Source organism: Pyxicephalus adspersus, chromosome 8, assembly GCF_032062135.1.
Source record: "Pyxicephalus adspersus chromosome 8, UCB_Pads_2.0, whole genome shotgun sequence".
In the NCBI taxonomy this organism is placed as follows: domain Eukaryota; kingdom Metazoa; phylum Chordata; class Amphibia; order Anura; family Pyxicephalidae; genus Pyxicephalus; species Pyxicephalus adspersus.
In genome coordinates, this window is record NC_092865.1 from 50,428,135 (window position 1) to 50,452,495 (window position 24,361).

Below are 24,361 nucleotides of genomic sequence, written 5' to 3' on the forward strand. Positions count from 1 at the left end.
AAACTGATCATGGGAATATACAAGTCCCTTGGGTCTTCTTCAATTGTTCCTCTATGCTCTAAAGCCACCATTCTCAACCAGGGTTACTCCAGGGGTTCCTTTAGCTAACTGACCCTCCATCTGATGGCGCCTGCACAGTTCAGGGTTCAACGCCATTTGGCAGAGCCATTAGAATGACACCAGTGATCATTTAGCTATCTAGAAGGATGGCAATTTGACTGCAAAAGAGCATTCTGTCCTGATTATCACCATAATGGGGCCTGTCCATTGGTCTTCCCACAAACCCTAAAATAATTAATTCTATCTTGAGGTTCTTGGATCAAAAAATCCTTTGGGGTAAAGAGTTTGAGAAAGGCTGCTCTAAAGGCTTAACTGTGTACTCCGACCTGAGCTGAATATACATGCTAATAGGACAGCCTATTAGGGGGATGACGAATAAAAGGTGGATAAAGCTGTGTAGGATTATCACTCTATATCTATAAAAGGTGGCAGTGTAGCCCTGATTTATTAAAGCTCTCCAAAACTGTCATGGGGGAACCTGGGGGATCCAACAAACCTGGAATGGATTTCTTACAGGACTTTTGCTATTATTTGGCAAAAATATTTAGCCTTGGACAAGATCTTTTCAGGTTTACTGGATCACCCAGGTTCCCACATGATAATCCAGTCTTGGAGAGCTTTAATAAATCAGGTCCTGTGTGTCAGTTAGTGGAGGAGGAACCAGTGCTGGATCAATAACTTGCATATACGGTGACAGTGTGTCTAGTCATGGTAGAAATATGAACAATTCATTTATCTAGGAGAAGGGTTATCTTGAAGAATTGATTTTGAATATTTGATCCCCCCCCCCTGGAGCCAGTCACCAAGGAAGCATCCAACAAAGCTGCATTATATCTTTAAATAATTATTTCCAGATCTGAATATCACAATCTATTGTACATGTGGCCTTAAAGTAGATTATGTGCTTGCAGGAGAGCACGTGGAAAGGTCTTCCAGATAACAAGTATGTGAAACATCTAGAAGAATAGAGTGGAGAAGAGAAGTACAGATGGAAGGAGGTGAGTGTAGAGCGGAAGGGAAAAGTATACATTTGAAGAAAGAAGTGGAGGGGAGAAGCACAGAGTGGAGTAGAGAAATGCAAATTGGAAGAGAGAAACACAGAGCAAAGGGGAGATATGCAGAACTTCAGAAGTTCAGGTGAAAGACAGAAAAGCAAATTGGAGGAGCCAGTCACAAAGCAGAGGGAAGACATAGAGGTGGAGAAGGGCAGCACAAAGGGGAGAAGTGCAGAAGAGGAAAGAAGCATGTAGTAGAAGAAAGAAGTACACAGCAGAGGAGAGAAGATCAGGTGAAGATCAGAATACAATATTGCAAACTGGAGGAGAGAGGAGCTCAGAGTGGAGGAGAGAAGCTCAGAGCAAAGGGAAGACAAAGGGAAGGGAGAGAAGTGCGGAGTAGAAGAAAGAAGTACACATCAGAGGAGAGAAGCTCCAGTGGCAGAGAGAAGTGCACAGCACAGGGGAGAAGTAGAAAGTGGAACAGTGAAACACAGAGAGAAGTGCAGACAGAGGAGAGAACCATAGAGCATAGAAAAAAACGCAAATAGAATAGAGAAGTGATAATCGGAGGAGAAAATCCGTACAATAAGTACAATTAAAGTAGAGAAGTACAGAGTCAAAAGAAAGAACTACAGAGAGGAGGAGAGAACTGCAAAGTTAAAGAGAAAAAATCAGAGTGGAGGAGAGAAATGTAGAAAGGAAGAGAGAACCACAGAGTGGAGGAGATAAGTGCAGATGGAACACAGAAGTGCAAATTGGAGGAGAGAATCACAAAATAGAGGAGACGTACACTGAAGAGCAGAGAGACAGATAATAGAAAGAAGAAGTATACAACAGAGGACACAACTGCAGAGTGGAGGAAAGAAGCAAGTGGAAGAGAGAAGTGTAAACTGCAGAAGAGGAGCTCAGCGTGGAGAAGAAAAATAGAGAGTAGAGGAGAATTTGAGTTTGCAGTGCTATCAGAAAATGAAGAACATACATTAAAGGTGATCTTCAGCATGATGATTAAGTGTAGCTTACATTGGAGATATCTGGGATTTGGAGATGAGTATTGGTAAATTCTGATATTTGAGTTGCAAACACTGTGTACCAAAATATCCTAAACCTCCCAGTCACATTGGACTCTTTCCAGGTATGTGACTGCGGGAAAAGCCTAAATATCAAGCATCTTAGGAAGCAGATTACACAAAGTATCTTTGACAAAGCAAACCTGAACAGCAGAGCAATAAACACAGCTGCACGCAAGGCCGCCAATTTATTTGCATTGATTGAGGAAATGGTTCCAGGCAATGTAACCGGCGTACCAGACACAGGTTGGGAATAAAATTCTCCTGCCAGCAAAATTGCATGGTAACATAAATCTGACGTCCTTTCACTTAGCAACATAAAGTAATGTCTTGATAAGACCAAGTGATCAGGATCGGTTTCACATTTCCTGTTTTGAAAAGTAAAGGTCTGGCAGATTTGGCAAGATTAACCCCTTTTCTGCCAGGTAGGTCAACAATCGCATATTCATGTAAACTGGTACTCACCATGATCGTGGGAAAACACAAAGAAATTTAGGCCGGTCAGTAGTTGCGCCAAATCGTCATATCGGCAGCAGTGCTCCCCAGCGCCATGGACCACAAACACCAGAGCCCTATAACAAGAACAACAATCGGTTACTGTAAGTTCACATATGCAGCTTTAAAAATAAACGTCTGCATACTGGTTGCTTATATATTACATATATTTGGATATAAATGGTATCATGGTACTTATTGATGGTCCTCACACCATACCAACTAGAAGTGGGGGCATTGATTCATAAAGGGGCTGTGATAGTCATCTCTTGCAGTCTCATGTAATATGTTCCAAATCAATGTTCGCTATAACATGTCCTCAGTCTCCAACCACACCTGCAGCATGTCCTCAGTCTCCAACCACACCTATGAAATTTGGTCAGTCTCCAATTACACCTGTAATATGTCCTCAGTTTTCAACCACACCTACTGAATGTCCTCAGTCTCCAACTACACCTTAAAGAATGTTTTCGAACTTCAACTACACCAGCAGCATGTTCTCAGTCTCCAACTACACCTGCAGTATGCCTTGGTCTCCAATCACACCTGTGACATGTCCTCAGTCTCCAACCACACCTGTAACATGTCCTTATTCTCTAAGCATACCTGTAGCATGTTCTCAATTTTCAACTATACCTGTGGCAGTCCTCAGTCTTCATACATACCTATAACATATTGTTGTCAGTCTCCAACCACACCTGTAACATATCCTCAGTCTCCAACTACACCTGTAATATGTTCTCAGTCTCCATCCACACCTGTAATATGTCCTCAGTCTCTATCCACACCTGTAAAAAGGTATTGGTCTCCATCCACACCTGTAAAAACGTATTGGTCTCCATCCACACCTATAACATGTCCTCAGTCCCTATCCACAACTGCAATATGACATTGGTCTCCACACACTGGTAACATGCCCTCTGTCTCCATCCACACCTGTAACATGTCCTCAGTCTCCTTTCACACCAGTAACATGTCCTCAGTCTCCATCCAAACCAGTAACATGTCCTCAGTCCCCATCCAAACCAGTAACATGTCCTCAGTCTCCATCCACACCTGCAATATGTCCTCAGTCTCCATCCACACCTGCAATATGTCCTCAGTCTCCATCCACACCTGCAATATGATATCGGTCTCCATCCACACCAGTAATATGTCCTCAGTTTCTGCCCATCTGTTGCAGTAGGTAAGTCAAGTCCCATAGAATATTACATGAATATTGTGCTTAGCTCCATGGGGATGCCAATGCTGCAGTTAGGCACCCTTCTTTTAGTAATGTAAAAAATAAATGAAGGTTTCCCTGCAGAGGTTTCTGTGACCTTCACTTTTGAAAGTTTTACACAGGTGATCGCTACAATTGTAGGAAAATTCCAGAAGTCTTTTTTCTGGGTCATGGGTCAACGGATTACCTACTCCCTTTCATTCCAAAATATTTCGATCAAGTTTTCTAATTTATTCATCACATTTATGACTTAATATGTTTATCTCCATCCATCATCTAAGTTGGAAACATGATGCAGAAAACAATGGCTGCCTCTGTGCCATATCTATGATAAAGTAAAAAGTGTTGTATGCAAAAAAAAGCAGCGTGCAACTCCGACTACAAAGGAAAAGTAATGGTGGCCAAACTTTTACAGGGCAAGTGTGCAGATCGAAGTACTCTGTACAAAGAGTTTACCAATGAGACAAAAAAGATGATGATGTGGTTTATTCCCCAGCATGTACTACTTAAAATATACATTTTACTGAACCATAAATGTGATTTTTTTACAACAACCATTACACAAGGTGTCAGTGCCTTCATTGATCTCCATATGGCACCGTCTCATCTCTAAATAAACACACGTACATATATACATCAATCCGCCTCTACATTATTTATTATTGTGAGATGGAACAGAGGGTGGATCTAGCTGTAGAATGATTATCCGGTAACAAGAGCGAGAATTTCTCCAACCTCCTGGGCGCCAGAATATCTGATGGGCTCCCAGCGATAACATCTTTCAAGTGGTCACAGTCAATGTTTCCTTTCCAGTGCTATAAACGGCGATGTGACCTCAGGAGCACACAACGAGGACCGTGCAGGAAAATTCCTCCCTTTGCCAGACGCAGATGTCCCTTCTGATGTCACAAAAAGATACAAACGGCTCCTATTTTCGAGTGGAAAAAAAAATAACCATTGGCCTGATGTCCCTTCCGTTGTTGTTTTTGCATCGCAGTGACATGCAGTCATCAACAGCAGATGTTTAGCGTCTAACCTTCCCAATGGTCGGGTTCACTTGCTGGTCTCAGGATAATTGCAATCAAAATCCTGTATTTTATTTTTAAAATTCTAAAGCAGAACTCCACCAATTAACCCTCTGCTAAATACATACAGAATTCATACCCTAAAGTGTATGTCTGGAGAGACAATAATCATATTTAGTACATTTCGGAATTGTGTGAACATTTTCCTATGCAGCAATTACAGGAAAATACTTGCTAAATCTCCAAGAAATCTATTGATTTCATGACTTCCTGTGCAATTTGCTTTTGCTGAACTTATCAGTATTAGCTTTGCTATGTTTACTTCTGGAAACTGCAGAACAACTCCCCAATATAGTCTGAAATTAGTTGGTTTTCAACAGGCCCAAGGCATTTGGTGTTCTAGGGCGCCAATGCTGCTTCCCTTTAGATATAGTACAGTGGGTAAACATTATCACACGAGGAAAGGCAGGGTTACCAGAAAAAATACTAATGCAGTCACCACATCTGAGGACTGGTAAAATGCAATTATATTACAATTAGTAATAAATGCATGAATATGGCTTCACTATGATCACATGATATGAATGAATTGTCCTTTTCCCTGCCCCTGAGAGCTCAAACTACATAATGGTAAAGATGTTCGTATGGGCTTTTTTTGGGTATAGCCCATGCAGTGACCAAAGTTCAGTGCAACACATTGGTCAAAGTTCCCTTAACAAGCAACTTGGCAAAAGTGCACCAGAGACCATAGTACAGACATTAAAGTCCATCTCCGGGAAAATATGAATCCCCCTCCTACTCATCCGAAACTCACACTGTTTTCTTTTTCTTAGTTTATAAAGTAAGATTTATTTACCCAAATTCATTGTCCAGGTCCCCTGAAAATATGGATCTCTAATCCAGGCCAATAGATGTGGCACTGCCAGTTGGTACCCTTACACTGAAATCATGGCCGGCAGAGAAGAAATGACACTAAACAGTCATATGACCATGGCTTTGGTGAATAGAAAGGTGATTTAAGTTATTTTTTTAAAGCCATGGTACTATCAGAGGTGGTAGGGGTAGTATTTGACAAGAGAGCACCTATAAAGTTACAAAATCTTAACATGCAATAAAAGAGCTTTAAAGCAACCATCTCCAATCATTCTAGCTGTTTGTATTGTAAAGTTATTCCTTCTTAAAGACCTCAATAAAGGCTTTGAAGTTGGCTTTAAGGTTGTTTCTAGCAACTTAGAAACACCTGCTGTGTGTTTATATTAGGAAGCGGGCAGGCTGCCAAGACTTTACTCTTCATAAAAATAGCAGAGATACAGGTAAGGGCATAGCAGTGTGCAAGGTGTGCCACTCCATGAGGGCCCTGGACAGTCCTTAACCAGAAGGGGCCCCCACAGCAGCTTGCATGGTCCTAGGTCTATCTGTACGCCAGTCCTTCTTCCCTCAGTGTCTGGCTTGTGCCCCCGTGAGAACCCTGTTTGTACAGCAGAGGTATCCACACCTTGGCCCCAGGCTAAGGAAGCGATGTGGCCCTGGTCTATGGCAGATGTATAAGGTCTCCCAGCAATAGCTGCGCCAGTGGCTTCCTCCTTTCAGAACTGTTCAAGTTTGTGGGCTTTTGCTTTTCTGGTCACCCTGGTGGGGTGACAGAGGAGAGCCAATTAGTTCTGCACAGGGGCCCCCTGCTGGCTGCATCTCTCACTGCAGAGTTATCAGTGCTTCTGGAATATGAAGATGAATTTCTCCACAATGCCTACAACTACAGAAGTGACTGTTTTTATTGCTTGATCATAATATGTTCATAGTGTGCATTGTCTGGGCACAGGGTCACTTTAAGTCTGTGGTTAACCCTAAATCTGACATAAAAAGTGCTGACATTGTGTGACTACATCGCCTGTCTTCATCACTGGCCGCAAGTAGGGGTTTGTGCAACCGTTTGTGCCATCAAAAAAAGAAATAAGCACCCATGGTTCTCCAGCAGCAGTGGAATGTGCAGTCTTTTCACAAGACAGGTAAAGATTGAAGGTTGCACAGCAGTTTCTGCTAAGCTGCAAATCACAAAGGCAGATCTTTAATCTGACAGCTCCACAATGCAATTTAAACATCCATATTGATTTATCCGACAGCAGGTGAACTACAGCGAAGGCACGTGCTGCAACCGCCTGTCACACAGGCTTAACCCCGTCTTTGCTGGATTCCTGAGCCAACCAGAGCCAATCAGGCAAAAGAAAGAATATTTACAAGGAGAATCTGCAGCACTCGGATAAGGCATGCAGGTTTTTATGTTGGTGGAGGAGTACGATGAATTTTTGTGACCCATGTGGACGTACGGGGTCATAGGGAGGAACCACAACAGCAGGGGACACAGGCATTGCAACACAATGGGCCTGATTTATTACAGCTCCCTAATATTGGAGAAGATAGACTATCATAGGCGAACCTGGGTGATCCAGCAACTCTGCAATGGATCTGGTCCAGGATTAAAAGCATTTTCCAAATATTAGCAATTAACTTTTAGGAAATTAATTCCAAGTTTGCTAAATCACTCAGGTTCTCCCATGATAGTCTATCTGCTCCAGTCTTGGAAAGCTTTAATAAATCAGTCCTAATAATAGAAGCTAAGAAAAGGAATGTTATTTTTTAAGCCTTTCATGCTTTTGCAGCAAACTTGACTGGCTCCTTGTACTGTTTCTCCCTTTCTCAATCTAAGCTCTTTTGTACAGACAACGCAATATGCTGATACCATTTCCAGGTACATACATTGCTTGCATTTAAAAGAAATAAATGGAATCAACATAACTGCATTCATTTAGATCTGTCAGCTGGGGTTATTCTCTCCCATGGGGAAGCGGTGTGATGTTGTCTGACGCTCCTCTCTCCCGGCTGATTTCATGTGATTTTCTAAAACTGCTTGCTAAAAAGGGAACAAGTTATTAAACCTTTAATTCTGCAAGGCCGAAAAAAAAAAGGAATTGTCTTTTCTGAGCTGCATAATTGGTGGAGAGGAAAAGGGGGGGCTATTAAGAGAATTGCACTTCATGGAGAGAATACATGCGGCCCCCAGGAAGCTATGAAATGAGGATTCCGTGCACTTCATCTGTGTCTGTGAGCGTCTGCTTTGCTGAATTTATATGAGAAGGCTGAGGGCTTCCCGGTGACCTTGACGGGCATCTGCGACCTTGGAGAGCTCAACCTGCAGCCAGGCTTAGCAGAAATCACTCCAGTTAGGATAATAATTACCAGCTACCTCCACATGAAACTAGACCAGCTAGAAAAACAAAAGAATGTGACTCTGCCACCTTCTGTCATGCTCATTGGATTGTTAGCGTCTTTCCTTGGCTATCTATACCTGCAGGGTGCCTATAACATTCACCTCCAATGCCTGAATCATGCTAGAATAAAGTAACTGTGCATTAAAAAGTCCTTTTATGGTGAAATCATTGCTGGCCCTTTTTTTGGTGTGCAGGATGAAAAGTTGTTTCATGTAAGATATGAAATCATTTAGTAAACTGTTAATGCAATGCAAGAATTAGCTTTGGCATTCAATCAGTCCGATTGGGTTTTTCTGAACTCTTTATAATCGGTCGATAGAGTGCCTCCTGTGTGGGCTGGTGTCCCAGTGTGGTTCATAATGGGTAAATATGACTTCAAAAGTCAAAAGCGCTGCTCTCAGATGGTGCCTGCAACTATGGGGGGCACAACAACCCCCCAATCTGGTCACCGATGGGGTGCAAAGGAGAATTCTCAGCTGACTATCATAGGAAGGTTGAAACACAAATGAATATCAGGCCATTCACCAATGTCCATGGTCAGAGAAGCTTTTATTCATGGGACAAAGACATTATCTTGTCCCTGTACAAAGCATTGGTCAGACCACATCTGGAACATGCGGTCCAGTTTTGGGCACCAGTTCACAAAAAGGACATTGTGGAATTGGAGCGAGTGCAGAGAAGGGCAACTAAACTAATAAAAGGAATGGAGGACCATATAGGGAACTCTCTTCCCCATTATTCACTTTAAGATCATTACAAAGAACAAGAGGAAAAGAAGTTTAATCTCCGGATAAGGAATGGATTCTTTACATTAAGATGTGGTAACGGCTCCCTCAGGAAGTAGTTTCAGCAACTACTATAGATTGCTTTAAGAAAAAGCTGTATGGTTTTCTAGAAGTACAGAATATAAATGAGTAATAAAGATTTAAAATAAAGACAAGAGAGACTGTTGATCCAGGGAACATCCGATTGCCTCATGGAAACAGGAAGGAATTTTTCTCCCCCTGTTGAAGCAAATTGTACCAGGGTTTATAAGGGTTTTTTTTTTGCCTTCTGGATCACCTATGTCCATAGGGTTTTATATCAGGGATATGTTTATTTCTCTAGTGCTTGAACTTGATGGACTTGTGTCTTTTTTCAGCCTGACTATGCAACCCCAGTGATCCCAGATCATATCAGCCTGGGAGAAATAATGAAGTCCTGAGCAGGTATCATTTGCTACCTATACATCTCAATTCTTTGTTTGATTTTAACTGGAGCCTCCAACAATATAACAATAGAGTTCAGGTAACTATATTATCCAAGTTTCAAAATACATTATTGTGGAATAGATAGAGTTTTTTTTTTTAGTTCAACTCATTCAGCTGACCCCATACTTGGCTTCATGCACACAGTTTGCAGATAATATATCAGATGACAAGGTCAGTTACCCTTGAAACCTGGCCTTTGATGACGGAGTTTTGATGGTGACAATTGGTGCAGGTTTCTCATTAATAGCACTAGGGGGGGTCACATGTCACGAGGTCAGGTTACCCTGTCCAAATTATGACTGACCGCTGGCACAGTGACTGCACTTAGCAGCAAAGTTATCTGATTTTTTTCTCAATGTCATATGTCTTTTGGGCTAGAAGGATGAAATAAGTTGTACAAAATACAACACAATGCACAACGCTTCTATTTATATGGTATATGGATGATGCTCTGATGCATTTACAGAAAGGCATTTTTTGGTGGAAAAAGATTGTGAAGTCATCAATTCTGCTAAAGAAAAGTTAAACATGAACTGTTGGGGTATACATAAAACACTGCAGCTGTGGAACACCCAGAGAGTTGACTCATATTCACTTTTTCTATCTAATAATTGCAGCCAGATTCATTGGGTGGGACCAGAAACAGGAAACACGAGAGCTGCAATTTTGCAACATTAGTGGTATTTAGAAAAAGGCGGTAGCAAGATGCACAAGAGCAAAATCTAGAACCATTTAGACTGCAAATGCTGAGCTGAATTGCAAAATCTTGAGGCTTGGCCAGGTTACCCAATCACCAAATGTAGCAAAAGACAGAAATACAATCACTTCATTACAAGCTAGGCAGGAGTAATGGCAGGGGTAATTCATTATGTGAGAATAAAACTTCCAGACTTTAAGGTCACCCTATTTTATATGTCCAGGGTACAATACTATTATTATTATTATTATTATTATTAATACTAATATTAAAATGTATATATATAGCGCCAACATATTACGGAGCGCTGTAGATTAAATAGGGGTTGCAAATGACAGACAGATACAGACAGTGACACAGGAGGAGGAGAGGACCCTGCCCAAAAGAGCTTACAATCTAATCATGCCTGGGGAACTAGACCTGCCCTAAACCACTGAAGAACTCTTGTGTGATAGATGGAAGATAGATATAGTAATGGGAGGATTGTATAGATAACAGATTATTGTAGAATTGATTACTTAATGATTTTGCAATTGGCAGGGGTCCACAGAATCAAAAGTCAGATTAGAATTGGAAAAGCTGCAGATGCCAAGCCTACCCATACACTATGCCATATTGATTAGACTTAAACATTTCATTGTTTAAAAGAACAGTGCATTTGCATTTGATATTTGAGCAGAAAGGCAATCAAAAATTAATTGGGCAAAGCAGGCTTTATTTTTTGCATTGGGATCGAAACCACATTCTGTGTTACAATCAATATATAGATTTGACATAATTGTAACATCAATGGTAGATTAGTGACCACGCCAAGCGAATGGTGCATAGAATATCAGTGGCCGATCACAGAGATTTAAATAAATCATTGTATCTTAGGCCATTGTATCTAACACGCCGCTTTTATTGTGTTTGCAGCGCACAGTTAACCAACTTCAACCAATTGCATTTGGAATCCGCAAGAAGGGATTGACATGCATTTATGACCATTATTGAACGGTTGCAGTTCTTTTGCCAAGGATTATGGGGTCATCCCTATCCTACAGAATGCTTCACAACTGCTTGCTCATGTGATTGGAATACCACCATACCTAATAATGTCTATGGAAATAGTTGAGCAGTAGACCAACCTGAGACGAGATTCTGAAAAACCACACTGCCTGCAAATATGGGGATTTCAACTGTAAAGATTTCAATGACTACCAGGAGTTTTGGATTGTTGACAGGTGTAGCATGGTGGCTCAGAGATTAGCACTCCGGCTGTTTCAGCTCTAGGTCCCAGGTTCGAATCTTGGCCAGGACACTATTTGCATGGAGTTTGCATGGGTTTCTTCCCCGTGCTTTGGGTTCCTCCCACATTCCAAAAACATGCAGTTAAGTTATTTGGCTTCCCCCAAAACTGACCTTAGCCTGGATTACAGACATATGACTATGGTAGGTACATTAGATTGTGAACCTCCTTTGAGGGACATCTAGTGACATGACTATGGACTTTGTACAGCACTGCATAATATGTCGGTGCTATATAAATACTGTGTAATAATAATGGTACAGCCATAAAGGAACGCTCACCTTCATCCATACCTGAAATATTACTGTATTGTAGCCTGACTTTTAGCATGGAAACCTTCGACCTATAACAGTAAACAATACCTTGTTAAACTGCCTTGGTATAACAGGTAAAGGTATTTTAGCAATGCTCACGTGCCGTCTCGCCCCTGTTTACCTTCCCTTCATAAACCCAGCAGGCGATTATCGCCCTTTTTCAGCCGCATTCTGCAGGACTGACAAACAATCCTGTACAGAAAGAATCAATTATAGGGGCATTGTGTATCTAGAGTAAATACAGATAATACTTACACCATGGCAAAGCTTCTGGATTAGTCACGTTTATTTAATTATGTCACAGCTATGCAAAGCTTCTAAATAAAGGTGTCATTAATGGCTCAGATCATTTTCTGCATCACAGCCCCTCCTCCCGCAGCATAATGACATTCCATTTGCATAATGATTTCATAGAAAGTTTTAGCACAAAGCGCCCTGTATTTCCCAATAAATCTATAATTTTCCTGGTTTCAGTCCATCCTATTTGCATGAATGCTTCCAACTGAAAGGGTTAATGAATATTAGCAAATTGTAGATCTAAACCCAATCTCTAAACTTTCACATAAGTTTCCATGTTGGTCTTAAATTCTTGGCTACAATTAAAATGAATTCTGGTGATCTTGCCTAGAGTGTCTCTGTTTGGTGACCTTTTGTTACAGGGTGACAACGTTCTGCTAATTTCTCCACACTGCTCCCTTGCGTTGTCACCCCATGACATGTGATCCAAGGTAGATTACAGGTGGTTTTGCTTATGTGGGGTTTAGATTTACTTTATGTTCTCTTCTTCAGTGTAAGACTTTATAAAACAATCAGCCAGCATTTGTGCAAAAAAATAATTTTGATACAGAGACCACCCAGTTTTCACCCCTCCATTCTGATCCAAATGTCCCCGCACATAAAATCTAAATTATTTCAGCTGAAGGTCAGGCCATACCTTGGTGGTGTTTCGGGCTTCCAGTATCTGCAGAAAATCTTCTGTCCATCCTGGTTGACATAATGCTGCAGATCCTTTTCTGGGGCATCCGGAGGACTCGCCTCGGGGGTACCGTCTTCAGGCATGGTGAAAAGGTGCTGCCTAGAATCAAACAGACAATAATACCGGCTTTAACAAGGGCAGACCATGGCGGACTAATCTGATTGATTTTTTTGGACTCCCTATCAAAATATTTTGGAGCGGGGTGGTACTGTGGACATCTTGATTTCAGTAACGCAGTTGATATGTATCCACATACCGATCTTATAAAAACAAAAAATTGAACAGACGGGGTTTTAACCCTTAGGTGGGACTGTGGATTTGCAACTGGCTTAAAGATATAAAGATATAAGATATGAAACTGTGGCTTTGAATGGGGTCAGTTCAGAACAAAAGAGCAAACACTGTATTAATCAAAGCAGATCAACCGATGTAAATGCATACAATTGTTGCATACAATGTTGGGGGGTCAGTGTTGGCAAGAACTATATATTGAATGATTAGGGGGTGCCTATTTCAGGTATTTGCAAAATGAACAATAAATGTGGCCAAGCAGTTGCAAAAGTACATGGTATTGTGGGGGTATTACTAGTACGGGTCACCAGCAAAAGAAAGAAGGTTCTGATTCCCCTATAGAGTAAGAATAGTGGGGTGTATTTCTAGAGGGGTCAGCAGTAGGAAGAAGGAGGTTCTAAGTCTCCTATATAGATTTGCTGGGTCACCATCACTAGAGGGGTCGCCAGCTGGAGGAAGGAGGTCCTGTGTCCCCAATATTGACAGAATTGCGGGGTCAACATCACTAGAGGGGTCACCAACTGGAGGAAGGAGGTCCTGTGTCTCCAATATAGATAGAATTGCGGGGTCACTATCACTAGAGGGGTCACCAATTGGAGGAAGGAGGTTCTGTGTCCCCAATATTGATAGAATTGCGGGGTCAACATCACTAGAGGGGTCACCAGCAGGAGGAAGGAGGTCCTGTGTCCCCTATATAGAATTCTTGAGTCCCCAGCCAAAGGAAGGAGGTGCTGATTCCCCTAAAAAGATAGATCTGCAGGGTCACCATCACTAGAAGGGTCACCAACAGGGTTTAGAGGGTCCTGATTCCACTATACAGATACTTGGTTAGACCTCATTTAGAATACTCTGTCCAATTTTATAGTTCTCAATATGTTGATAACATAGAATAAGCCCTTAGAAGGGCAACAAAAATAGTGAAAGGTCTGGGAGATAAAAGGAGAGACAGTGGAAACCTAAAATGTACAGTATTGAGAAGGAGGGATTAACTAAATCTTTAAATACATGAAGATCATTAACATGAGAAAATGATTATTAGGAGCAAAGTACAAAAATAACCTGAGAAAATAATCATATACCACAAGAGTAGCTGATGCTTGGAAGAGATTTCCAGCAGAGGAAGTGAGTCGGATAGTAGTCAGTAAATGAACATGATTGTGACAAACATAGGCTTATATTCAAGACAAAAAGTTTCCATTTCCTGTCCTGGGGTGACTATGTTCACAGTATTGTTTCTATAAAGTGGGCCATGGTTGTCACCCAAGCTGGACATTAAATACGGCATGGTTTCGGGAAGCGGCATGTTACTGCCGGCCATGTAGTTGCTTTTCCTCCTCTAGAGTAAGAACCATACTGTTACCAATAATGCATGAATAACACATAAACATGTGCTGACTTGTGGTTTGCCACTCTTGGTTCCATAACAGCAGTTTGCTCCTGATAGTGGCTAACCCTCCATTTTTCAAATGTAAGTCTGAAAGAGGCCCAATGCAGCCACCACGTCTAAGGATTGGTAATCCACAATATAATCATTTTTGCCTTTGGCTTTAGATTTCTTTGGAGTCTTAAATGTGCCATCTAAAACTGCATGGCCAGATGCTTCTGGGTGCCCCTATATGTACCCAGGAAAAGTTTTTTATAGGCAACCACCACATATATTGAATGTTTCATCATACGGATCAGTGTGCAGATTTGGTGCAGATCAATGCACCTCGGAGGTTTATGGATCGTCTCCACTCTTCCAGCAACTGCAGTTGGACTGAATCCCTATTCATGTCAATTGGAGCAGTTGGCTGCACATGGGCAGCCAAAAGCTACATAGAGTGTCCAGGAACCGTGCCACAAAACACAACAACACATGCACAAGCGGGTCCCCAACCACTCCCTTAAGGCTGAATAGGAGTCATTGGGAGTGCAGTTGAGCATGCAGAAACCGCTGTGGTTTACTGCACGTCTGAAAATAGCCTTAGTTTTAGTTCTCCTGGTTATGTCAGGGTTAAATTACAAAGAAACCACACAGGGCTGCACTAGACAGGATGAACAAGATATGCAAGCTATGGAAGCAAAGCAAACAAAAGGAAACAGGTGCATCTACACAACTCTATCATCTATCGTATATCATGTACAGGATGGGGGGTGGATAAACACACGGCTGGCCCATTTACCTGGTGCTGATGGTGTCTGGTGCCCCCCAGTTCCCCTTCACACCTGTTCCTTATCTGTTCTACATGCATATGGACAAATCTTAAACAAACAGGGTGCACTCAGCATCTGTGATCTGTATACAATGAGGAAGTGCAAGGATACAATTGGAGCACTTGGGACGATTGCATTCATCATTGCTAAGGGTTGCTAAACTTTGCTTATCACTATATTAAACCCGTAGATATCTAGGCAGACATGTAAATAAATATATATATATAATGGGTGCTGTAAACCAAATCTAAGTGTGGCTGTACCAAGGTGGTGACATTTGTCTGTTATGGCACAGGGTGGTGCACATTCACCCAAGCCCATTGAATTTGATTGCTCCCAATCACGATAAGGCTGTCCGCAAATTTGTTTTCCTGAGAATGACTAACATCAGATGCCTTCCCGAGAATCACTGACAGAAAGATATCCGCCTTTGTTCCAGCACCAGGACCCAGCATGATTATCATATTCTGATCCATCCCGCTTCTCCATGGAGGAATCAGGAAAAGTCAGAAGAAACAATTTCTAAAGATGCCAACAATGGCAAGTAACAAACTTTAGTTTGTTGGTAAAATGTATTTTTTAAAAGAAATTAATGAACTATTAAACTAGGAAACATATTAGACATCAGCCACAAGTCTCAACTACCATGCCAGGGATAAAGCACTCAGCAATCTTCATAAAAAAGGCAGCATTGTGAAATAATTTCTTTCAAGTACAAATCTCACTGTGCACATTTCTGCCTGCAACAAAAAGAAACGCTAAAAGTATTCAAGAATAATGATTTGCATTTGAAATAATATGTGGGTATTCAATACGCAGTAATGATGAATATCCAAAGATTCTCTTTAGGAGGGGCTGAGCTGACCCCCCCTACTATACGGTGCTTGCAGTAAACTATAAGGGGGCGTGTACAAGACCAGCCACACTGTACAAGGAGAGGGAGCAGCAGTGACCGGTCTTTATTACAGGAAATCCCTGCACAAAAGCTTCACACTGGATTACTGAAATATTATCTAGAAATACACAAAGCACACCATAATTTAGAAAAAAATACACAATACTCTTGTATTTAGACAAAATTGACATTTCCTATGGTTCAGCTTTATCATTTAGATCAAATTATTTATGTCATTTTGGATAAAGTTGGGCAGGACTGGAATCCCATGTTATATAGAAGTCCTAGAAAGCCTAAGATGCTTAAGTGAGGGGAATCTCTCTAAAGCTCCCCATGTTACAGTGTGATCATGCAATCTTTGTACAATCAGCCAACATATAGGAGTACCTACCTATCAAATCGATTTTTATCCAAACAGGCGGACTCTATTACAAAGATGTTAGTAGAAGCTTTTACTGTCAGATTGTATTATATATTGGAAGAGTAACAGAGCCCCCAGATACCAGAACAAAAACAATCACGGCTTCTATGCTTCCTTGCTCTATCCAAAGCTGGACGGCCATTCCAAGCAAAGCAAATAATTCTGGAGCAGCAATTTCTTTCCTGGCAAATGAGCTGAGAACCAGCAATATAAGATTTTTATAAACTGCTTACAGATCTTGAATAGCAATCTTTTCACCTTCACCTCTTATTTATGGCTGATGTTACATCAAAATAGCCTACCTGTTGCACTGTCCTACCTGGAAGGCTACGGATAGGAACTCACCTGGTCGGATAATCTTAGTTTGGGGTTAGGCACCAGGTATGAAAGGGTTAAGGCTAGGCACCAAGGGGGGCCAAGTTTAGGCACCAGGACGGCAGAGGGTTACCCTTAGGCAACAAACCAACATTGGGGGTTAAGGTTAGGCACCATGTAGGAAGATTAAGGCTAGGCACCAGGTGCAAAGGGGTTAAGGTTAGCTACCAAGAAAGAGGGGAGTTATGACTAGGCACCATGGTATGAAGGGGTTTAGGGTAAGCACTGAGGGCTTTAGGCACCAGGAAGAAAGTGGGTTACCATTAGGCACCAACAGGGGACGTTAAGGTTAGGCACTAAGTAGAAAAATTAAAGTTAGGCACCAGGTACAAAGAGGTGAGGGTTAGGCACCAAGAATTAGGGGAGTTATGGTTGGGCACCATGAAGGAAGGAATTTAACATTGGACACAAACTGGGGGGTTAAAGTTAGGCACCAAGGAGGGAGTTAAGTTTAGGAACCTGATACGAAGGATTTAAGTTTAGGAACCAGATATGAAGGAGTTAAGTTTAAGAACCAAGAAAGAGTAGGGCTATGGTCGGGCACCATTTGGGAAGGTGTTGGGGTCAGACAACAAAAAGGGGGAAATGGAGTTAGGCACCAAGATAGAAGGGGTAATATTATTCACCAACAAGGGTGGTTCAGGTTAGGCAATAGACAGGAAGGATGGCAGATTTACGGTAAAACAAACCAACAAGGTCGGCTACTTCATGGAAACTCTCATGTACCATAGGCAGTCCTGATGGAGAACTAAAAGTTCCATAATGCTTTTAAAAACTTTCAATTTTAGTTCTACAGATGCCAGACAGATTTGCAGATCACAGATCTGATGAGTTACTGTGATGTGAGTTCAGAAGGATGATAAACTAGACAAATGCTCTCCAATAAAACTGTACAGTTCCACAAAGGAAGAGTAAAAAGTGCGCTGACCAGCTACGGTGGGACGTTAGAACATCCGTGAGACACACAGAGAATGCTGGGACTTGTGGTTCCACAAGGACAACACTGGGGTCACCTAACAAGTCAATGAATGATATTCCAAGCTCATTAACCCATACAGACCAGTGACCACTTTTCACAGATGTGTGCACTTTTCAGGAACCACAATACCTCTTTGGGTTGCTTTACTGGACCTGGTTGGTTGATAAACTTATTACAAAAAAAAAAAATCCAGAATATAAATGCTCATCATATCATAAAATCCAGGAACACCCAATCTGCACCCACAGGCGGGGCACCTTTTTTAAAGGCATGCCAAGAAACCTGTGCCAGTTCCTGTGCCACAGTCCCACGCTCTTATACCATGCCAGGTCACCCTGTACCACCACCATGGGCAAACAACAGACCGCCGCTCGCTTTTATCATTTCAAGAGAGCAATTGAACGTTAATATTACAGCAAACACAGATTTATTTTTTTTTTCCAAAAAAAAATAGCAAAGATGTCTGGTAGCGGAGCCAAGAATTGCTTTTACTACAGAGAGTAGGAGGCAATATCGAGCCAAGGAGCGCAAAGAGGCGCGTTAAATACCTACAGACACTAGAAATACCCCCCTTCCCCATCTTATCCACCCAGCTGGCACGCTTGCTCACTGCTTAATATTCAATTGAGGAAAGCAAATATGCTCAGGGGGGAATAAATGGCATATGCACAATGGTATATCTGCTGATGGAGCAATGGATTTAATAAAAGAGAGGCAGGGCAAGAGGATCAGGCACCTGCCAAGGCTGGAGGATGCCAGGAGAAGACCTGTACACTGTACCCTTACCATGCCCATGGCAGTTGGGGCATTGCCTTATCATGCAGGTAGGGCAGCATTAAGGATGATTTCACCCACCAACATTGCTGCTGCTTACCCAACAATGGGGATAAGGGTGCTGCATTCACCCTCCAACACTGCCTGCTCTTACCCACCAACTAGAAAAGGGAGAGCTACTCTCTTAGCCACCAAGCCTTACCCAGCCAGAGTGCCAGCAGTGAGGTGTCCTAGCCCCGGAGTGCCATGCTGTGCCCAGGAAAGCTGCTGGTGCCCAGCTCGGTGTCAGCCCTCTATCTGACAGCCAGTGCAGCCCGTGCAGCTGATCAAGAGGGGAGAGGCGGGGATAGGCAAATGAGCGGGCGTGGCTTCCCTCCGCTGTCACTTCTGCAGGGCTGCTTACAGCACGTGGTTGTCACCAGGGCGGGGCGGGATCATGCTTAAAAGAAGGCGTGGTTTGCCTGTCGTTACCACGCCCATCCCTTAAAGGCGACTTGCTTTTTTTTTGTAGTGCAGGACAGCTATGCATGCTTGTGCTTGACTGATGGGAAGGCTGTGTTGTGCTATGTTGGCAGAGCTAGGGCTAGCCACAGATGGGGGTTGGAAGATCTGAACGTAGACAGGCAGATGCTGAGCTGAGACGTCTGAAATTGTTCTAATCAGGCGAATGAAAAAAGCAGCACCCGCGCAGTGAAAGACAATCTCCCATTTTCATAATATATACAAACTATTATTATTCTTGTTCTTCATTGTTTAATGCCACTGTGCGCTGGGAGACAGGTGTGTGGCTTCAGATATTTATTTGGATGGCAACTGTTAGAACTAATGTAAGTAAATATGTTTAGGGGGGGGGGGGTAATGGTGCTTTGATAGGTGTTGCTAGAAATGGCCAAACTGGGACAATGTGGTTTATTGTCTATGGATATGCTTAGATTAGAAACTCTTTGCAAACTCTGCAGTTGCCTTCAATCCAGAGCTGTCCCCTGCAGTACCTCTTTTTTGCCACAAGATGTCCCCAGTCTTGCAGACTGCATGATGCTTAAAAAAAAATGCACACATATTATAAATGAAGGGTGTCATGGACTGACCCTTGAGGGGGGCATTACCCAGAACACCCTTCATTCACAGTGTGACAATGCAGAGATGCCATGATGACATGACAATGTCGCCACCCTTTGCATCATTGGGGATCCCACAGCCTGGAGAAAAGGTGAAAAGGTCCTCATGGTGTCACGTCACTGGCCCTAGGACTTCAAGAAAGGTCAGTACTAAAACATAAAACGGATAAATGAATGCTGTTGGGGGACACAAGATAAAAAAGAAGGATAAATTGTAGAATAAGCATGGGGTCTATAGTCAGGATTTAACTTTAGCACTTATTTATTTTAATATGTTTGATGCCTATTAAAAAACCATCACAGAGAACATGTCTAAGACTACCATGATCATAGGCTGACAACCTTGCTGAGATTTAACTGCATAATGGTCAGAGTTGTCACACTGCTAAGGAAAGTTACATTATTAGGGAAGTAATAAAACCAGACTCACGATAACTCACAATATGTTAATGCTAATAAAAGAATGCATCAGATATAAATGAGGGCAGAATGGGACCCTAGGCAAGGTAGCAGCCCCCTACCCACTGAATTTAATAAGGATTGCAGTGGGCTCAGAGAAGCCACCCGATTTCCACTGTATCTTCTGGTATATTCTCATCAGACACCAACTACGTACATGTGCAAATTTTGTTTAAAAAAAAATCTTGCAATCACAAAAACATAACACATAATATATATAATATATACAAAAATAAAAATAAATATTAGGCTTGCAAGAAAAAACAAAACAAAAAACATTTTTACAAAAACTCCAAACTAAACACAAACCAGGAAAACTGCAGTGGTGAAGTAGCCAACAGTGGCCCATGTGCAGAACTGAGTTAGGCATCCCCCACCCAACTGATTTGGGGCCCCCCTAGTGGCTGAAGAAGGTAGGGGGCCCTTGTGCAACAGCACACTTTGCACCTCCTTATGTCTGCCCCTGCCTCCATGTATAGGTAGCCCCCAAGTTAAGGACATCCGACAAACGGACAACTTCTAGATTTGAACGGGGCTTCCCTGCTCTTTGGTGTGCAGGACGCTTGATGAGGGGCGATTTGCATGACATGCAAAAGAAATCATTTGCTAAACACAGCTGAGGTTGTGGGTGATCTTAAGGCCTGAGCCAATCTGTAGCACCCATAAAGTTTATTTATTTGTTTTTTTTGCTTTGTTTGTGATAAACTCACAGTGAGGATTTTATACAGTAACTGACACCATGCTGCCTAATAATATGTTGAGACAAACATTTGTCCTAATTGCATTTATTAAAATAATGTACCTGTTCCAACCTACATACAAATTCAACCTAAGAACAAACCTACAGTCCCTATCACATATGTAACCCAGGGACTACCTGTACATTCTCAGGGTCAGGCAGGTTCATACCGTAGCTTTGCCTAGTTGCAATGATCTCTCGGTTTCCTGCTGGAGGTGGTACATGGGGCATCCTGGAAATCCTGCGGGCCCTAGGCTCCTTTTTTGAGGATCCAGCTTTGTTCTGCAATATATATGTAATTTTCCTGCATTGTTTTCACACATGATCCCTTTACATGCACCCACCCATCCAGATCTATTTTTCTGGCGGCTGTCAGCTGGGCAGGAAGGGGTTAAAGCCATAGGCTGTAATCTTATTAATGGCCGGTATATGACCGCGGTAATGTTGTAATTATCATGACCTCAGCTAATGTATCCTTAGAAGGGAGGAACTGTCTTTAGCAAGGCGTTGTGTGTCTGAGGTCTGGGCGGAGGGCGGCTGAGCTCACATACACTGTACATACATGTATGGAAACACAGGACACCACAAAAAGGATGTTATATATCAACACACAGCCATACACAAATGTACATGTCAAAGTAGTTTTGCTGAGATGGATACACAGTTACAAAAAGTGTAGAATCATTTACATAGCTTGTCTGATTCCATTTATTAGTATATTTACCCAAGATTCACACTTTTTAAACCATGTGAATCTTGAGTAAATATTATGTCAATCAGGTGAGAACATTGATACACTGATCTCTTATTTTATTATGAAAACACTGCATTGATGCTGCTGCTAATGGACTGTATCGTGTATTTGTCATTTTTTCATTTGAAACATTGTTGCATTTTAGGGTCATATGACCAAAAGCCTAGGAATTTGGTCACATGATCTCTGGTGAACAGAAGGAGCAGCCAATCAGAACGTGGCCTATAACAGTTTTACAGGTGCAAACTAGGGAATTCAAATGAAATTCCCATAATGCAGTTAAGGGCTTTTTTGATCCTCTGCTATTTGTTTTAGCAATTTTTTTTTATGTTTTTGCTACCCCCCCTTCATTTCTCTGGTTCTGATGATCTCTTTCAGCCTTTTTCTTATTTATTTCCTGTCTACATACACCCCGGCATTGGCACCACAATATTGCTTCAAACCAGCTTCCTGATAGTGACAATGGTGGCCCATCCCTTTGCTGCTTGTAGTCTCCACTTAAAGCCCATGTGACAACATGTCACAACAGGAAGACAGGTGTTACCTATGACAGGATGTGAATGAACAAGGATCTTTGTGGCAGGATCACCAGGTATCATTTTATTAAAAGTTGTAGTTTTCAAACAAATACATTTTTTTATGTCACGTGAGGTTTTAATGATCAGGTTAACATTAATTCTGAACAATAATTCGTTCATTTCAGAATCAAGTCGCTCGATGACATAAAATTCTAACTAACATGGAGATTTCATAAATAGGCTTCTTTTTTTTTGGGTTGGAGGGGTTAAGGTTTATCTAAGAATGATCATTTCTCATTATTGACAGAAACATCTGATTTTTCAACACATTTAGTTTGTTGCATTTCCTCTTCTTTTGGTTAGTTTTGCTCATCATATCCCCATTTTTTATCTAGTTTAGTTCATTTTGGTCACTGATAGATATAGTGAGAAGTAAGAGAGGAAGCTGTACTTGCGATATGAAGCATTGACCTCTGTGGAAAGAGATTTATGTGTCACTCATGGTTCTGTTTTGTGCAACATGGATGAGGAAATGTTGGAGATGTTGGAGAACCAGCCAGGTATCCTTTCTACACACAGAATGCCAGGAGGTGTGCTGGGGTGTTTTCATTTTATATCTTAGATTTATAACATGGAAATGAGATTGGCTGCTTTAGATAGTTGTTAAGGTGTACGTACCTATATATGTATACGGAACATGGATGAATGAGAAAGAAAGAGAAGAAAGAAAGAAAGAAAGAAAGAAAAGAAGAAGAGCAATAAAGAAAAAACAAACAAAGGAATAAAGGAAGGAAGGCAAAGACTGATAGGAAGGGAAGAATGAAGAAATAAGTACAGATGAAAGAATCACTGAGGGTGGAAGCCAGGTGGAGTAAGGAAAAAAAAAGAAGTAAGGAAGAAAGAAAGAAAGAAAAAAAGAAAGAAAGAAAGAAAGAAAGAAAGAAAGAAGGGAATAATCAAGCTGAGAGGAAAGGAGAACATAATATAGGAGAATGTAAGTTGTCCTATTAGTGATAGAGAAGAAAGGGAATGTGTGGGAGGACAAAGGAGGTGTCTGAGTTTAATTGGGGCAAAATGGTGTAACCAAAGGATGACTCCAACTCCAATGTCTGGGTGATTTGAAAAAAAGAAAACAGAAAGAAAGAAAGAAAGAAATTCAAGAAAATGAAAGTATAAATTTGGGTGCTATTTGTGATAATGAAGAATTGGCGCAGTGATAATGCAGCCAGGGGTGGGGTGGCCCAGCTCTCCTATTCTATTTCTGTTTTATTTCCTGATGAGATTGTAAAATTAATCTCTGCTGCAAACATGTTATTAAAGAAGCGGTTTTGTCCATTTTTATGGCTGTGACTATCGGGTAATGGGGCTTTCCTGGCGATTGAAGAATCTCATTACTGTACACAGCCCGGGGAGCATCGTTATCAGCTCACCCAGATCAGGCAGGGCTCTCCCACCTCTCCTGCCTGATAATAACAGATATTCTATTCATAATACACAGGACAATCTTCCTTTCAACTAAAGCTCTGCAAATGGATCTGAACCATAACAGCAATTTGTAGCTGGCTGGAAAATTACCAGGTTCCTTCTATATGGATTTGAAATGATTTTCTGATGAGGGGTTTTGTATTGGACCTAAGATGCTGAACGCTCCATGTTGCACATAGTGGCCCCCTCCTTTATTGAGGCCCCAGAGAACACAGATTATGAAAAAGCTTCATATTTTATTCTACATATTTTCTTGTCCAGGCAGAGGACTCAATCTTTGTTTTGCCAATAGTGATTTCCCTCTAGCAATCAGAATCCCCTTATCATCCTCAAAGCCTTCTATGGAATAATAATGTTGGGACTGCCCAATCTTTTCCTTCAGTCAGCAATATTTGTCATTGTTATTAGAGGATGAAAATTTAACTTACCCCAACTCTCTACTGGTCAGTGGGGACTCCCAAAACATTCCATGGGTCCTAAATGTACCGTTTTGGAAGCCAAGTTTCTATATTCTCTTTAATTGTACCTCTTTCAGGTTTGATACCTCTAATAAAATTTACTTTTTTAGGTACATGTAAAGGAAAGACTTCTTTTTAAGTTTTGTATAAAGTAAGGAGGAGTTAGACCCCCTTATGCCTAATAGGGGATTTACCCCCTTGATTTGTCCTGGGATCCATAATCAGTATTACACAAAAAGGA

The 24,361-nt window shown here is 41.6% G+C and overlaps 2 protein-coding genes across 2 annotated transcripts in view; one reads left to right on the top strand and one right to left on the bottom strand.

The window, feature by feature from the left end:
• Positions 1-18,905, bottom strand: part of MGLL (monoglyceride lipase) — a 39,423-nt gene extending 20,518 nt beyond the window's left edge. Inside the window, exons 1-3 of the mRNA XM_072420546.1 lie at positions 18,792-18,905; positions 12,617-12,757; positions 2,591-2,697 (exon numbers count right to left, since the gene is read on the bottom strand). Coding sequence (XP_072276647.1) covers positions 2,591-2,697; positions 12,617-12,741 — 232 coding nt within the window. The 5' untranslated portion in view covers positions 12,742-12,757; positions 18,792-18,905. The remainder of the gene's footprint in view (positions 1-2,590; positions 2,698-12,616; positions 12,758-18,791) is intronic.
• A 514-nt stretch (positions 18,906-19,419) lies between these two features.
• The window catches only part of KBTBD12 (kelch repeat and BTB domain containing 12), a 60,584-nt gene continuing 55,642 nt past the window's right edge, over positions 19,420-24,361 (top strand). Inside the window, exon 1 of the mRNA XM_072420548.1 lies at positions 19,420-19,850. The gene's annotated coding sequence lies outside the window, so the exon portion shown is untranslated. The remainder of the gene's footprint in view (positions 19,851-24,361) is intronic.